This window comes from Microtus pennsylvanicus, chromosome 8 (genome assembly GCF_037038515.1).
Source record: "Microtus pennsylvanicus isolate mMicPen1 chromosome 8, mMicPen1.hap1, whole genome shotgun sequence".
Taxonomy (NCBI): domain Eukaryota; kingdom Metazoa; phylum Chordata; class Mammalia; order Rodentia; family Cricetidae; genus Microtus; species Microtus pennsylvanicus.
Window position 1 is genome coordinate 27588162 of NC_134586.1, and position 16828 is coordinate 27604989.

Consider the following 16828-nt stretch of genomic DNA (forward strand, 5'->3'; position numbering starts at 1 on the left):
TATTATTAAATGGATATAGTTTTAGTTTTTCAAGATTAAAAGTCTTGGGCTGGAGAGATGGCTCAGCAGTTAAGAGTATTGTGTGCTCTTCCAAAGGACCCGAGTTCGATTCCCAGCAACCACATGGTGGCTCACAACCATCTGTAATGAGGTCTGGTTTCCTCTTCTGGCCTGCAGGCATATATGCAAACAGAATATTGTAACCATAATAAATAAATATATACAATAAATAAATAAATAAATAAATTTATAAATAAAAGATTAAAAGTCTTGGAATAGATTGGTTGTACAATTGTGTGGATGCATTTAGTACCACCAAACCTCTGAAAACAGTTATGTGTTTAAGTGGGGCTGGAGAGAGGGCTAAGGATAGTTAAGTGGTTAAGGATGCATGCTGCTCCTTCAGAGGACTAGCTTTGGTTCCTAGCACGCACCTCACAACTGCTTCTAACTCCAGCTTCAAGAGGTTTACCTGCATCTGGTGTATGTATATATATATACACACATATATCCACCAAAGACAAATAGGCATACACATAATTAAAAATAATACTTTTTAAAAGATGTTATAAATATTCTATCACAACTTAAAATTAATATGTGAACAAACTGAAAAACTAATTGCTTGAGAAAAAAATTTAAGACAAACCATACATGCAGGCGTCACATGTATGAAAGAATTGAAGGTAACTCACAAAATGGCTCTCTTCACCCTCCAGATGGTGTCAGTGTACAGAAGCAGATGCTGACAAGGAAGAAAGTAGTAGTCAGTGGGGGAGCTAGACCTTGACAGAGACTAACTCGGCACGTCGCAGGTAGAGAAGGTTACGTCAACACCGGGGAAAGAGGTGAAACCGATGAAGGGTTGCTGAGAGACGGCAGAAAGACGGTCCCGAGTTTAGGCCAGGCATGTGATGCGCTGAGAGACCCAAAAATGTTGACCTTAGAGAAGCAGGGCAGTGTAGACTGACAGGAAAGCTGGAGATGAAACTTTAAGAACAATACAGGCCCCAAATAAATGGGTGGTAGTGGTTACAGAAATAACAGTCCCATAGAGTGAAGACTACTAGAAAAGAATAACACTCAGTGTTGGACCATAGGAAGCAAAGCACATCTAGATTATGTAGATACTGTCAGCCTGGGGACCCAGGAGTGAGTGACCCCATTAACATGATGGGGAAACATGATGGTGGAGGAAATAATTGACTTAGTGCTGGCATTTTACACCCAGGATATTCTGTAATATCTACATAAAAGAACAGAACACAGGTTTCAAATTTTGAGAGATCAGGTTTACCCACAGGACATGACTGTGCTTTTCACAAAGCTTAATCGGGTTGACGTGTCTTCCATACTCTAGAAAGGAGAAAATCATAACTGAGTAGACATCTTCAGGGCATGAGTAAAACCAGCAATTGCCTGGATTTTAGATAGCCAGGTGGTTAAATCACAAGACCACAGAATCAAAGTGTATGTAATTCATAATAAGAGAATGAGGATTTGCAATTTAATCTAGATTGTAGTCAATTAAACTATGCCTCCTTATTCATGTCATTAGTATGCTAAAGCCTCCAACCTCATTCTTTCATCTGGTCTTTTCCCTAAAGTTTTTGGGCTTATAGAGCATATTGTATGTAATTCTGCAACTTTTCAGCTTGAAATTCATACTTGGAAGAGGAGGAAATGGTAAAAAAAAATGTTGGTTATGTTTCTTAATTCTTACTCCTTGCACTTCAGCAGAACATAGTCCTTGAGCTTCTGTGGAACACACACATGCTTAGCACGCACCCCAAGTCACTGTTTCAGTCTTGCTTACTAGTGTTGGAAGACCACTGTGTTAGAGACGCAGAAATCATCAAAGGTGCTCAGCTTTTCATGCCTATGGCATTTGTCTCCAGTTTCTGAAATTTGCCCAGAAGGGTTTGGGAAAGGAACAGAGGGGAGGTCTCACTATTTCCTGCTGCTCAAATGCCACAGTAGTGCACATCTTGATTCCATTAGACTTTGCGGGTCAAAGAGCAAGTTCAGCCGGTGTAGTTTACAGCACCAGGGACAGAGTGACTAGCCACTTTAATGACTTGCCTTTCTGCGGCAACTTACTGAGGAAATAGGGGTTGCTAACCACTGAAATGTTTGTATCCAGTTGACGGGGTGGGGGTGTTTGCTTGTTAACTGCGAAATAGACTCCTAACAAGTGCAGGAAGTGCACTGACATTTTGTCCTGTGATCCTGTGGGGGTTCTCCCTTGTGTCTTCCCAGTTGCTCCTTTGGGGCTCTCCAGGGAAACAGGCTGCTTGTGCTTGCAGGACTCTGGTTGGTGGCAGCTTCCTAGTTAGGAGAGCTCTTAGTGGTCAGCTTCTGTTGGTGTCCACCACTTCTCTAAAATATTCATGTTGTTGCTAGGACATAACTTCTAGATCGCAGTTACTAGAAGAATCACTTCTGACCGTTTTTTTTTTTCTTTCTTGTGTTTCTGTTTCCATCAGAGAGTGTCTTTCTACAGAGAAGACTGTTTTCCATAAGCGGCTACTAACTTACAGTTCTTCTCACAGTTTATTTTTTGTTTCATTCTGTATTTTGTTGCCTCTGAAAAGCACAACATTTTAAACAGAAGTTTGGACTTTTTTTTTTTTTTGCTCTACTGTCTACCAAGTCCCTTAGTTCAGGCTTACCATGTAGGCCTCCTTTCTGTCCAATGTATTAAGAAAACAGCAAGGCTAAACGCACCAAACTTAAAGCTGTTGATGCTGCTTACACATCCTTGCCTTGTCTTCTTGAATGTTTCCAAAGGATGTAGCTCAGTGGTGGAACTCAGTCTCCGTGAGAGAAAGGGAGAGACACCACAGTGTTTTCAAGAGCCCTTGTCCATTGTGTCACCCAGAAATATGCAGCTTGCTCCACAGCCTGCGTATTCCCAAAAGGACGGGTTTTGCAAAAGAGGCTTTCTTCAGCAACAGGCAAACGTGAGATGCCAGCAGTCCTAGACCTCACTTGTCTCTCCGGATAGGTTCAGGGATGTTTGGGGGCATGGAAACCAGATAATCAAAGACACAGAGAAACAGTTGGAAGTTAAGTGGGTGGCCTTGCATCTGGCTAGCCAGGCGTCATGAAAAGTGATGGCTTTATTGTTCTCTGACAATGAGATTTGAGGTTTCTTAGTTGTCTTTTTTTTTTTTTTATTTCTCAAGACAGACAAGTCTGGTCTCGAATTTATGGTAGTCCTCCTGCCTCTGCTTCCATCCCTGGTACTTAGATTATAAGTGTGATGATTCTTCATGCCAGGCTTGAGCATGGAGTTTTGCTCCACCAGATGCTTCCGGTGGACCCAATTCCAACTAGTTTTAGCCATTACTAAGTTCCTGAAAACCTTGGGAACCCATATGGCAGAGTTACTGTCTGTAGTAAAGCAATAGGGATGCATTGCTGCCTTGGCTAGACAATGTCTACAACTGCTGAGAGTAGAAGGTCTCGGTTTGGGCTCAAGGGGACACTGAGATAGACTGTCTTTTTGAATGAGAGATTGGTTTATTAGAAAAACTCTTAATGCCAAGGAAAGCCAGCATGGCAGTGGTCCTGGGGAAAGTTGAGGCCCACATGACAAAGTGAGATTGCTTCCTTACAGGTTCTAGAAAAGGAGGAGATTCTGTGCCAGGCAGGTGATGAGTCTGTAGTAAATGCTTGCAAGTTGGGCAGTCTCTGGTTCCCTGATGGCAATGGGAGGGGACTGTTTCTTGAATTTTACAGAAAAAAATGTATGACCTTGAGGATGTGGAGGAAATGAGGAAAGGCACCCAGTTAGTGTGCAGTCATTGTACTGGATGTACAGGTTTGGGTGACCCAATAGCTTGGGGTCTGCTAGCCTAGAGCCTTGTGTGCAGAATCGGCTGTCAGGATGGGGAGACACAGCTCAAGTGTGATCTGGGCAGCATCTGCAGTGGCTCCCAGCGGAAAGCAGGTGAAGCTCCAGAGCCTTATTTGTGTTTTCTTTGGGCATTGATAGGATCCGTTGAGAAGTTATTAAAATGATAATATAACAAAGAGAACAATACTGTCTGTATCCCTAGCTGTCCAAGCATGCTGTTTATGAAAGAATTGGAATTCAGTCAAAATATTTCAACAATATAGAATAATTTCACCTTTACAGGTTGTGCTTTTTTTCTTTTTTATTGCCTCTACCAACCCAACCAAGTATGTGTGTGTGTGCATAAATGTAGAGGCCAGAGACTAGTCATTTCTCTCCTCCCACTGTCAAACCCAGGTGGCCCTTGCCAGCCCTTGTGCATTTTCCCTAAATACAAAACTCAAATCACTATAATCTTTGTATTTTGTATCTAAGAAAGGTGTTGATGGCGCCATATAATTATAGTGCTGATATTGATTGATCATTTGCTCTTGACCTGATGGCAAGTGTGTGATCCTGACAATGAGTGCACAGTAACACAGCACCCTCGCAAGCAGTGCACACTTCTCATCCCAACTCCTTATGTCCTCAAAGAAAACAGATGATAACCATCACCAGGAAGCTGTGCAGTACAGTCAAACAGCTTGAGCACCTTCAGCATCAAGGTTATATTTGTTTCAGATGTTCAGTGGTCTTATTTAGACTGTCTTTTCCTTCGGTGCTGACTAGAGCCTGGTTGTATAAGCCACCTGCCGTTTTCCCCAGTTCCATGTGTTGAGACAGTAAAAGTGATACTCGGATCCATGCTCTCTTCCAACAGCAAAACTAGTTAATTTTTTTTTTTATTTTCATGTCGTAAACTGATCTGTGGCCCACATTTTTTAGTATTACTTATTCAGAGTTTAGTAGATCTACTCATCCAAAATAAAACGTTAGACTATTTAAATGATAGTCTTCCAGTTTGTGGCCTCACTAAACTTTTCCATATGACTGTAGTTGAAGCTCAATTATCTTAACAAAAGTCAGAAGCAAAGTTAAGCTTCTGCAGTGCATTTTCAGACTCAGCATTTCCTGGGTCAGAACCTACAACTACTTTACATAGTTCTCCTGTAGTAACTCACATTTGTCTCTTTAGATGACCTAGTGAAGGGTGGGTTCGGGTCCATGGGCAGTTTGTTCCCCCAGTTTGTTCCGATTGTTTGTAAGTTTCTTCTCCTTGATCTTTACTTCCTGTACATGAACTGCAGAGTAGTTAGCCAGACTGTGGCAAAGAGTAGGGAGAAAGTGAGGCCAAATTTAGCTTAGTATTGCAGTTTGCACAGAGAAGCTGAAAGCTCTCACTATGAAAGCTGATGTGTGGCAGTGTGCGGAGAATAGATTTATCCCATGCAGATGATCCCCAAACCCAAGACTATAGCTACTTCTACCACTGTTCCTCACTGGGAGAAATACCAATGGGTGCCCACTGAGCCCCAATATCTGCCTGTAATAAAACCACCGGTAATCTGTGATGCTTAAATTATTGTTTTAAAGTATATATAAAGGTCATTGCCAACAAAGTCACAATCCTAAATGTGTATGCATTGATGATATCAAAATACTTCATGATGTTCAGCTGTAATTCTAAGTCCATTTTCTTAAAGTTTACAAATCAGGGCTGGTTCAGTAGGTGAAGACATTTGCTCCCAAGCTTGACAACCTGAGTTCAGTTCCCATTTTGGAAACAAAGAAAGAATAATCTACATATCCCACAAAGGAACAAGACAAAAGTAGCTCAGCAAGGCAATTCTTTTTGTAAAAAGGGTGCAGCAAGACTCAAACTGGACTTGCAAGCCACCAGGACAGGCATTCACTTGATTTTTGTTCTAACACAGGTCATAACTGTTTCTTTTCCCAATCAGCTGGGGTCCAATCTCACAGTCTTTTGCTGTTGCTGTTGCAAAAAAAATATAAAAAGGAATTCCTACATATAGTTGTAGCTTAATTTTAAAAATAAAGTTAGTGACTAGTTTTTAAAGAATCAGCATGAAGGAAGAGGTAGGGGTTAAGATTTGTATAAAAATCATACAAGCTATGGGGAAATTTGTGAAATATTGGTGCTTGGTGGGCAAATTACCTTTAAAAAAGTTTTTTTTAACACCCAAGATGCTACATGATTAAAGAGAGAACAGAGTCCCGCAAGTCATCCTTGCTTCCATGCATGCATAGGCTTACATTTTATTTTATTTTTGAGTCAGGGTCTTACTATGTAGCTCTTGCTAGCTTGGTCCTCACTAAGAAGACCAGGTTGGCCTTGAATTCACAGAGATCAGCTTGCCTCTACCCCTCAAGGGCTGGGATTATTAAAGCCATGTGTCACCTTTTCTGGCCTTTTTTACTTTTTAGTTGAAAAAAAATATAAAAAGGAATTCCTACATATAGTTGTAGCTTAATTTTAAAAATAAAGTTAGTGACTATTTTGTTTAGTTGGTGCAATCTTGTCATGTATATGCTTTAACATGTAATTCTTCCTGCTGATAAGTACTGTGTTTCAGACCATGGGACTATCCGTTTCAGATACTGATAACGCTAAGAAGCCAGATCTCACAGAAGAAATCTTCAGCGCACACACACATACACACATACACACAGGGCGGGGGATGGGGGACAAGAGTGTGATTCCAACAAAGAGGCTACACTGTGCTGCAATTTTTACCCAACTTTAGGTTCTACCCAGTACCTGACTCCTCCACGCTCTTTGTTAAGTAAACAATGTTGAACTAAATCCCATGGTATAGAACTTCCTGCCACCCCCCCCCCACCCCCCCCCCCACCCCCCCCGTGAATGATGTGAAAGTCAGATGTTTTCCTTTGTTCTCCAGATTTTTCTTTATAGAACTACAAAGAATTGTTTCAAGTTTGGATCAGTACTCATGTTTTCTTTCCTTTGCAGGCAAGAAGCTCTTCTGGCTGCTATTAGTGAAAAGGATGCTAATATAGCTCTTCTAGAGCTTTCGTCCTCTAAGAAAAAGACCCAAGAGGAAGTGGCTGCACTGAAACGGGAAAAGGACCGCCTGGTGCAGCAGCTCAAACAACAGGTATTAATGGTGCCCGGGGCAGAAGAGGCAGCCAGAGTGGAGCCAATGTCCCACTGCCCTTTCAAAAATGTCTTTATTACTGTGTATGTCCTTGTGTTTCATGCTAGACATCAAATACAGAAGAATTTTGTAGAGACTTTACAGGTCTTTTATCTCCTTAAAAAAAATCATAGAATTCTCAGTAATTGGACTAAATTAGAAGATGTCACAGGTCCTGTTTTTTTTTAACAAAATGTTACAAAAATTAGTGATCAATCTTTTATTTATACTCATACTTGATTACTTATAATGTTGAACATGTACCTTCTCCGTGTTTGCATCTTTTAGGGTTCCGTTTGCTTTCATCTTATTGAGAAAAGGTCTTGCTATGTAGCTCTGGCCAACCCAGTAGTCAGTTTTTAACCCAGGCTGGTCTTGAATTCATGACACTCCCCCTGCCGGAGCTTCCCCAATGCTGGGATTATAAGTGTGTACCACCATGCCCAGCTGTGTCTATACAATTTTGTCAGTTTCTAACAAGAGGACTTAAGTGACAGTATGATTTTGTTTCACTGTTGGTAAAGTCAGAGCAGATCATCCATCTGCAATGTCAGTGGTTACTAAGAGCTGCACTTTCCTCCAGTCTCCATGGCCCGGTCAGTGCCTGCTTCAGCTCTATGACTTGTAAGCAGACTCACAGACTTCTCAGCCCCCTCTCTCCAGGACCTCTCTTCCTTGGACCACACTCTTTACTGTCAACAGATCCTCCTAGATTCTCACCTGAATTTATTTAGCAGCATTGACCAATTATTATTAAATACTTAGTGTGTATTAGGACTTGTGACTGCTGTTAATACAGCAGACATGACCCTGAATACGTGCACTTATTACAAGATCATCCATCCATTTATTCAGCATTGTGGATATTTCGTCACACGAGGGTGCTCACATATTTCCTTCCAGTTATACCAGAGAACTGAAGAATAACATTTTTTATTACTCATTATTTTAAGCATCTTCACAGATGACTTTAGCAAATCTCATTTTAAGATCCTAGGAGTACACTGGGTGGTGGTGATGCACGCCTTTAATCCCGACACTTGAGAGGCAGAGGCAGGCGGATCTCTGTGAGTTCAAGGCCAGCCTATAGAATGAGTCCTAGGATGTCTAACTCTGCTTTACACAGAGAAACCCTGTCTTGGAAAACCAAAAAAAAAAAAAAAAAAGCAAAAAGAAAAATTATCCTGGAAGAAGTTTGTCTTTGTTCATTATTGTAAACAACTGTCAAGTTCTAGAGTGTGAGTAGAACTATAGATTATGAGTTTAGGGTTAAAATTAACGGATTAGTGATATAAAAACTAAGCAGGTTGTAAATAATGTATCTACTCATGGTAAAAAGACTTCAGTGAGTTGCAATATATTTATGCTTCATTTCCCTCAACTATAAAATGAATATTATGGGACTCTTCAGAGAGCCAAGATCTTCTTGAGAAGACTCGTTAGTGCCTCAGCGCAAAACTGCAGTGTATCGATTTCTGAGTGTATGCCCCAGAAGTGCCTGGGAGCTGGCTGACCATCGTGTCCTTGAGCCGTTCAATCTCTGTGCCCTGCTCAGTTGACTAGAGCCCATTCCTGGGCCCATTTATGTTTTTTTTTACTTTGAAGGCTGAGCATCAAGGTGTCTGCTGAGACTGTTTATATTCAAGGGACTAGCACGGGGTGGGGGTATTTTCCTAGTTTTCTGTTGTGTTATAGTTTAACTTTTGACCCTTCAATTCCAATTTATTTCCCTGATCCCCAAGTTCTTACAGTAAGAGGTATTTGACTGTTTCTAAGTATTTCCATGCAATTGGGGGAAATACCCATCAATGAAGTATTGTTTTTAACTTAATTTGTTTGTGTCCTTTGTTGGTCACACGTGTCACAGTGTGCATGTGGAGGCTAGAGGACAACTTGCAGAAGTCTGTTCTGGGGACAACTTGGTGGCCAGGCTTCATAGCAAGTGTCTTCCCCTCCTGAGTCACATCACAGGCCCCAAGTGATACTCTAAGTAATTCTTTCATGTGCTCTGTCCGTTGTATAGTTGCCAGGTGTTTGTCTCTCTGGGAATTACTAGGAGACACGACACTTTATTGTCTACCTTCACTCCTGTTTACTGCTTCACCATGTAAAGCTAATTGCTCTGACCACTGATTTGGACCTTGACATAGGCCTACACTTTGGTTTGGCGCATCTTGGATTGTAGCAGACCTAGCAAACATCCACTTATCTGAAAACCAACATTTGTACATACTTTCAGATGTCTCCTGAATCCTGCTGGTATGCTGGTTCCCACAATGACAGTTGCCAGTGTTCTGTCCATGTTCCATTTATAAGCAAGCTGTCTGTCTCCAGTTGTCTATGCACTCTCTGACTCCTTCCCTAGAGACATTTTAGTCCCTACTCGTGGTCTTTCACTTTGTGCCTGCTCTCCTAGGCTGTGGGACTGGCCGTGGACCACCCGGAACATGTTTATTGCTCTCCTTTCCTCCGTCTCTCACCGCAGCTCGCTCTGTTGTCTGTGGTGCTTCCTGAGCCTATTGCAACCCTTTGTGACTGAGGCATGCAAGTGCAAAGTACTCACTTCCTCCAACTTCGCTTTTGGTGCCCACACTTTTATTACCTCCAGGAGAGGAAATACAGCGTGGGTATCAGTTCTTCCTTAACCGGGGCAGATCATTTTACTTGTAAATGTTTGTCTTTCTTTTCCTATCGTGAAGATTCTACTAACAGTTGTAAATCTCCTGCTAAACATGTAAATGGTGCCATTTATTTTTCTTTAACTTACTAGGTTTTATTTTTTATTTTTTTAAATATTTATTTATTAAGCATACAATGTACTGCTGGCAAGGAAGGCACCAGGTCTCATCACAGATGGCTGTGAGCCACCATATGGTTGCTGGGAATCAAACTCAGGACCTCTGGACGAGCAGCCAGTGCTCTTACCCTCTGAGCCATCTCTCCAGCCCCTTACTAGGTTTTAAAAAGAACTTTTATTAATGTTATTTAGAGGTTTATCAGATTTTTTTTTAAACTCAGATTGGGTTTTTTTAATTCTTGGTCTTAGGCCTTGACCTACCCATTGGAGCAAATTTTTTTTTGTTTTGTTGCTGTTGTTGTCATCATTTTTTATTTTTGTTTGTGCATCCTGACCACAGTTTCCCTTCTCTCCTCTCCTCCCAGTTTCTCCTCCTCTCTTTTTCTTCATAAAATGGAAGATTTCCCATGGATATCAACCAGCCATGGTATATCAAGGGTATATCAACTTTTTTAAAAACACTATCTTTCACTTATTCTTTGACAGTTTCCTACATGTATACAATTTAACTTGATCACATCTACTACGAGAATCCTCAGTACACCTTCCCGCACCTTCATATGCTCCACCCACACTGAGTCCAATTAGTGCTGCCTACTGGAATGTTGGCTTTTGTATAGGTAAACATCGCTGTACCTAGTTCATGAGTGCAGCAGCCACATCCTGTCTGGGAACTGGTGCTTCAGAGCAGTCCTCCTCATCTCTGGCTTTCACACTCTTTCTGCTGCATCTCCGCAAGTTCCCCGAGCCTTTGTGGGCTTGATAGAAGTGTCACATTTAGGGCTGGAGAGATGGCTCAGAGGTTAAGAGCATTGCCTGCTCTTCCAAAGGTCCTGAGTTCAATTCCCGGCAACCACATGTTGGCTCACAACCATCTGTAATGAAGTCTGGTGCCCTCTTCTGGCCTGCAGGCATACATGCAGACAGAATATTGTACACATAATAAATAAATATTAAAAAAAAAAAGAAGTGTCACATTTAGGATGAGTACTGAATGGACATACAGTTCCAACAGTTGACCAGTTAAAAGTCTTTTCATTAATTGTTGCTCACTATGGAAAGAGCCTTCTCTGGCCAAAGTTGGAAACAACTCTAGTCTAAGGCTGTAAATGTAAATATTTAGAAGGCAATTTGACAACATTTCCATTCATCCAAACAATGGTAGTAGGTTCCCCTAGGATCTTTGACCTCCTCAGCCATGGGTTTTGGGCTAGGTTTTCAGTGTGGAACAACATACTAAATATACAGATTCTTACCTATCAGATTGACTGTTCACGCTCTGTATTACATATAGAGATCTCTTCTAACTCAAGTAAAATTGTGTAAAGAAACACTAAAGATCTAATATGAACCAAACTTGATGAAAGTCACCATTTTTGATTTATTTTCTTTCTCTATAAAGAAAAAAATGTTGGATAAAAAGTCTTTCTAGCCAGCCAAGAAAATAGAGCTAGTTACAGGTTTAAAGCCTTTCATTATGAATTAAATTTGGAATGGGAGTCTTTTGCCAATAAAAATAGTGGAGAATAAGCCTTTAAAGCTACATACATAATGTAGAATCCTGAGTTACCATCATTTTTCATGTTTAAGAAATGATGACAAGAAAAATCTTTTCCAGTATTTTTGATCCATGGCTTGTTTAACTAACAGACAAGGGGCTTTTGGATTTAAAGGGCTAGCTTTATTCAAAATTTAAAAATCAGCATGTATACAGATCATACAATTTTTTTCTCGTCATTATTCTCTATACGATACTAAACATTTATATTGACATTACGTTTATAGAAGAATATGCATAGATTATATGTGTCTACTATGTCATTTTATATAAAGGACCTGAATGTCCTCAGGCTTTGGTATCTATGGAGGAGGGAGTCTTGGAGATTAGAACCAATTCTCCACTGATACCAAAGTATGATTTTCAATTATTTTCAATTCAAATATGGACTAAGGTACTATATTGTATGGTGTGTTGGTCTCGTTTTTCACTTTCAGTGTGTTGTTTTAATACACATATATGTATACATGTATAAATAATTTTAGTTTCATGTTTACTTGTGCACCAAGAGTGGCCACATTTGCATATTCTCTTTTGTGTTCACTATGAATAATGCAGAGAAACTGACAGCAGTGTCAGTGCTGGGACTGGTGATTCCCTAGCTGGGCATTCAGTTCCTTCATGTAAATTTCTGTACTTTGAACATGCCTGAAGTTCTAGAGCAGGGTGAGAAATATCTCCATGTGTCCCTCACTCTCCCTGGAATCCTTTGGCAGCCTACTTCAGGTCTGTGTCTCACTACCATGGGTTTGCACCAGTATTCTCCTTCTTGCCTGCTCACGCAGCTCTGCCTACTGCCCCGTTCCAAAGTCACTCCTTTGGATCATCAGCCTGTTATCACATCCCCTGGTCCCAGTTACCGCATCTATTAGTCACCTTCTATTCCGTAAAAATCCTCTCTCCGTCACACAATAATTATTATTTCAGGAATTGAGGAATAGCTTAACCTATGGTTCCATTTAGAGCCTCTTGTAAGTTAGTAGTCAGACTGATGGCCAGATCTACAGTCATCTAAAGGCCTGACTTGAACTTGAGAGTCTGTTCATATCCTCATGTGCTCTTGGCCTTTCATACTATAACTTAGAATATGGCAGTGGATTACCCTCAACAAATGAGATTCCCAGTGTCTTTGTAACTTAAACTCAGAAATGATACATCATCACTGCTGCCTTTAATGTCACACAAGCCAACTCTTTACAGTTTGAGAGGGAACACACAACACTGGGAATAGTTGGAGAGTGGAATTGTTGCTGGCCATCTTGAAAGCTGTCCGCCGCAGCAGGTATTAGGAATTCACAAAGTAGCATACAATGAGTATACAAAGCGTATTCAACAATAAGTAGGAATGCACTACACATACAATAATGTAAATGAATCTCAAAACCACAACAAAACAGTCAAGACAATAGAGTTTGTACTGTATGATTCTATTTGCTTGTTGTGTAAGAAAGCAGATTATACACCAAAAGAGAACCTACTTGTATTCTGTCCCCCTCCTTAGTTTACTGGCGGGCCTGTGACTTCTATTCCTTCTTCCTCTTCTGATTTTAGAGTCATCTAACTTTCTCTGACCAATATCCATTCAGTGCTGACATGGAAAGAAAGAGATTTTAATTTTTTTTTATTATTTTATGTGTATGGGTGTTTGCCTGTGTGTGTATTTGTGCACCACCAGTGTTCCTAGTGCCTTTGGAGACTAGAGTTACAGACAGTGTCTGAACTAGAGTTACAGATGAATGCTGGGTATCAAACTCAGGTCATCAGATTTGATAGCAAGCACTAAGCTATCTCAGTGTTTGAACAGGTCTCCTGTGTCCCTAGGCTAGCCTCTAACTCCTGATCCTCCTGCTTCCACCTTCACAGTAATGGGATTACAGCACATGTCACAGCACCCAGTTGTAAGATTTGTTTTCAAGTTAGCAACTGTTAGCCACATAGAGAACCAGTAAGAAAACATACAGGTGGTTACATGAGTAAACTGTGTATTTAGTGAGGGGAATTTGAAAGTAGAGTCCACAGGACTTTGTGACTCCATTGTCAGTATTCATGGGTAGAAATAAGGAGTTCAGAGTAGTTGACATTTTATTTCATTTTTTTTATTTTACTGATTTTATTGAGCTATATCTTTTTCTCTGCTCCCCTCTTCTCCTCTCCCCTTCCCTTCAACCCTCTCCCTTGGTCTCCATGCTCCCAATTTACTCAGGAGATCCTGTCTTTTAAGTAGTTGACATTTTTGATTGAACAGCTTGAATTATGACCATTAGTAGAAGCAGGCATGTATGTTGTGAGCTTTTGCAAAGGTGAGACCTGGGGAAACAAGGGTCTTACAGTGCTCCTAGCAACGAAGTTGACATCATGCCTCACTGTATATATCTCATCACAGAGGAGAAACAACAGGTATTGTGGGATATTTTGCTCTTTTGGCTCTTGGGGGGCCTGCCACCCAGCTCCCAAATAAATCACACACGAAGGGTAATTCTTAGTTATGAATGCCTGACCTTAGCTTGACTTGTTTCTTGCCAGCATTTCTTAACTTATATTATCCTGACTACCTTTTGCCTCCGGGTTTTTATCTTTCTCTATTTCTGTGTACCTTTCTTTACTGCTTTCTTTGTGGCCTGCTTTGTAGCTGGGTGGCTGCCCCTGATGTCCTCCTCTCCTTGTTCTCTTGTTGCTCTTCATTCTCCTTGTTTCTCCTTTTTTACACTCTCTGCCTACTAGCCCTGCCCATCCTTGCTCCCTATTGGCCATTTATCTCTTTATTAGGACCATCAGATGTTTAAGATGGGCAAAGAACCACAGCTTCACAGAATGCAGAATAAACAAAAGTCACACACCTGAAAATAATACTCCCCAGTGAACAGGACTGTGCAGAAGGACAACCGCACAGTCTCGTGTCCCTTTTCTTTTTGTCAGCGCGCGGTATTTTAACAGTGGTACATCTCATGTCCCACAGGTCTCTCTGAAAGAGTGGTACATCTTTTAGTCTGGTAAACAGAGCCTGCAATAGCTTATAAGAAAAATCCTTTCTTTTTAAACATCAGGCTTATTTCTATTCTTTTTATGTTTTGTCCTCTTTCTCGGCTTACCTGCTTTTCTTTAGTTTCTGTAACACCTCATTTAGGCATAGCGTGTAGTTGTGTCTCTGTTAGGGTTTACTGTTGCTGTGAAGAGAGACCTTGACCACCACAACTCTTTTTCTTCATTACCCTCCCTTCCTCTCCCCTTATCTCCTACCCTCTCCCATGATCCTCATGGCCCCAATTTACTCAAGAAATCTTGTCTTTTTCTACTTCCCATGTACATTATTAGATTCATGTATGTCTCTCTTACTCTCTTAGGGTCCTCTCTGTTGTCTAGGTTTTGTTTTGGGTTTTTTGGGGTTTTTTTTTTTTTTGCTTTATGTCTAAAAGCCACTTATGAGTGAGCACATGTGATATTTGTCTTTCTGCGTCTGGGTTACCTCACTCAGTATGATGTTTTCTAGATCCATCCACTTGCCTGCAAATTTCAAAATGTCATATTTTTTTTTCTGTTGTGTAGTACTCCATTCACATTCTTCAGTCAAGGGCATTTAGGTGGTTTCCAGGTTCTGGCTATGACAAACAAAGCTGCTATGAACGCGGCTGAGTTCATGTCCTTGTGGTACAATTGAGCATCCTTTGGGTATATACCCAAAAGTGGCATTGCTGGGTCTTGATGAAGGTTGTTTCCTAATATTCTGATAAATTGCCACACTGAAATCCAAAGCAACTGTACCAGTTTGCATTCCCACCAGCAATGCAGAAGTGTTCCCTTTTCCCCACATCCTCTCCAGCAGAAGTTGTCATCAGTGTTTTTGATCTTGGCCATTCTTACAGGTATAAAATGTAATCTCAAAGTTGTTTTGATTTGCATTTCTCTGATGACTGAGGATGTTGAGCATTTCTTTAAGTATCTTTAAGCCATTTTAGATTCCTCGGTTGAGAGTTCTCTGTTTAGGTCTGTACCCCATTTTTATTAGATTATTTGTTCTTTTGATGACCAATTTCTTGAGTTCTTTGTATATTTTTGGAGATCAGCCCTCTGTCCAATGTGGGGTTAGTGAAGATCTTTTCCCATTCTGTAGGCTGTCATTTTGTCTTGTTGACCATGTCCTTTGCTTTACAGAAGCTTTTCAGTTTCAGGAGGTCCCATTTATTATTTGTTTCTCTCAATGTCTCTGCTACTGGGGTTATATTTAGGAAGCGGTCTCCTGTGCCAATGCATTCAAGTTTGAACCTAAAGTTCTTGCCCCAAAGCTTCATTAGGTATTTCTGTAAATATTTGGGGGGAAGGATAATGAAAATGCTCTTAATTCACCAAGAAATGTGTTAAGAGATAAACAGTCCAATTTTGACAAAGCCAGATGAGTAGGGAAATGAGACAGTGTCTCCTGCCAGAGATGAAATTCCCTGTGCAATAGAATGGTGTTTCAAATACCGTACATATAGAAAAAGGCACCAAACAAGGGTAAATCAGAAGTGTTCATTACTTTTATGTGTTCACTACTAGGAGGAGGCTGAGTGGATATACTTAGTTTATTAGTTACTGTCTGTTGCTGTGTAAAAGACCACAGCCCCAAACCAGTTATGGAAGAAGTTTATTTTGGCTTACATTCCAGAGGGATGAGAGCCCATTATGGCAGGGAAGCAGGGCAGCAAGTGGCAGCAATGGCAGCAGGAGCAGGAAGCTGAGAGACCACATCTTTACCTTAAACACAAAGCAGACAGAATTAACTGAAAGTAGACAATGCTATGTACTCTCAAAGTCCAGGCCCAGTGATATCCTTCCCCCAGCAAGGCTGTACCTCTTAAACCTCCCTGAAACAGCACCTCCAGCTGAGCCTAAGGCAGAACAGCTCCTTAAACCACAACACTTAGATATTAATAGAGATTGTCGCTCATTAGAGGAATCATGGGTAATCTTTCTTTAACGTTATTCTTTAGATTGTGTTAATAGTCAATATTTAAAAACCATACAATATGAGCAAGACTTTAGTGCTTTAAAGCCTTATTTGAACACTATTTTATTAGTGTAGCATGCATTACTTACTTTTGTGTATTCTGGCTCACAAAGTGACTTTCGAAGATCTTAGGGTAGCACTCATTTACCCAGGTGCTCAGTCGCCACTTCTCCTTTTTAGCAAAGATGGAGGATTGGAAAGGATTTTAGAACAGTATTTGATTATTTTCAAACCGAAATTACTTATTTTTTGTTTTGTTTTGTTTTTTTCTAAATTACTTATTGATGGCTGTTAAATTCTATACATGTAACTTCTCTCCTTATCACCTGCTTTTTTATTCTCTTAAATTTTTCTAGGTGATGATATTATTTCATTTTAAGTAATAACTTCTTCCCAGATATTTATGATCTTAATATTTATATAAAATCCACCCAAAACTGAATAGCTGTTTATAAAGATGATGAATCAGTTA

At 40.4% G+C, this 16828-nt stretch overlaps 1 protein-coding gene across 13 annotated transcripts in view; it reads left to right on the forward strand.

Moving 5' to 3' along the window:
- Erc1 (ELKS/RAB6-interacting/CAST family member 1) overlaps positions 1 to 16828 on the forward strand; it is a 350007-nt gene that overhangs the window by 264091 nt on the left and 69088 nt on the right. For all 13 annotated transcript variants that reach the window (XR_012911589.1, XR_012911591.1, XR_012911592.1 and 10 more), the window contains one exon: positions 6834 to 6978. Coding sequence is in view for 9 of the 13 variants with exons in the window: in XM_075982955.1 (XP_075839070.1) it covers positions 6834 to 6978 (145 nt within the window). In the remaining 4 variants the exon portion in view is untranslated. The remainder of the gene's footprint in view (positions 1 to 6833; positions 6979 to 16828) is intronic.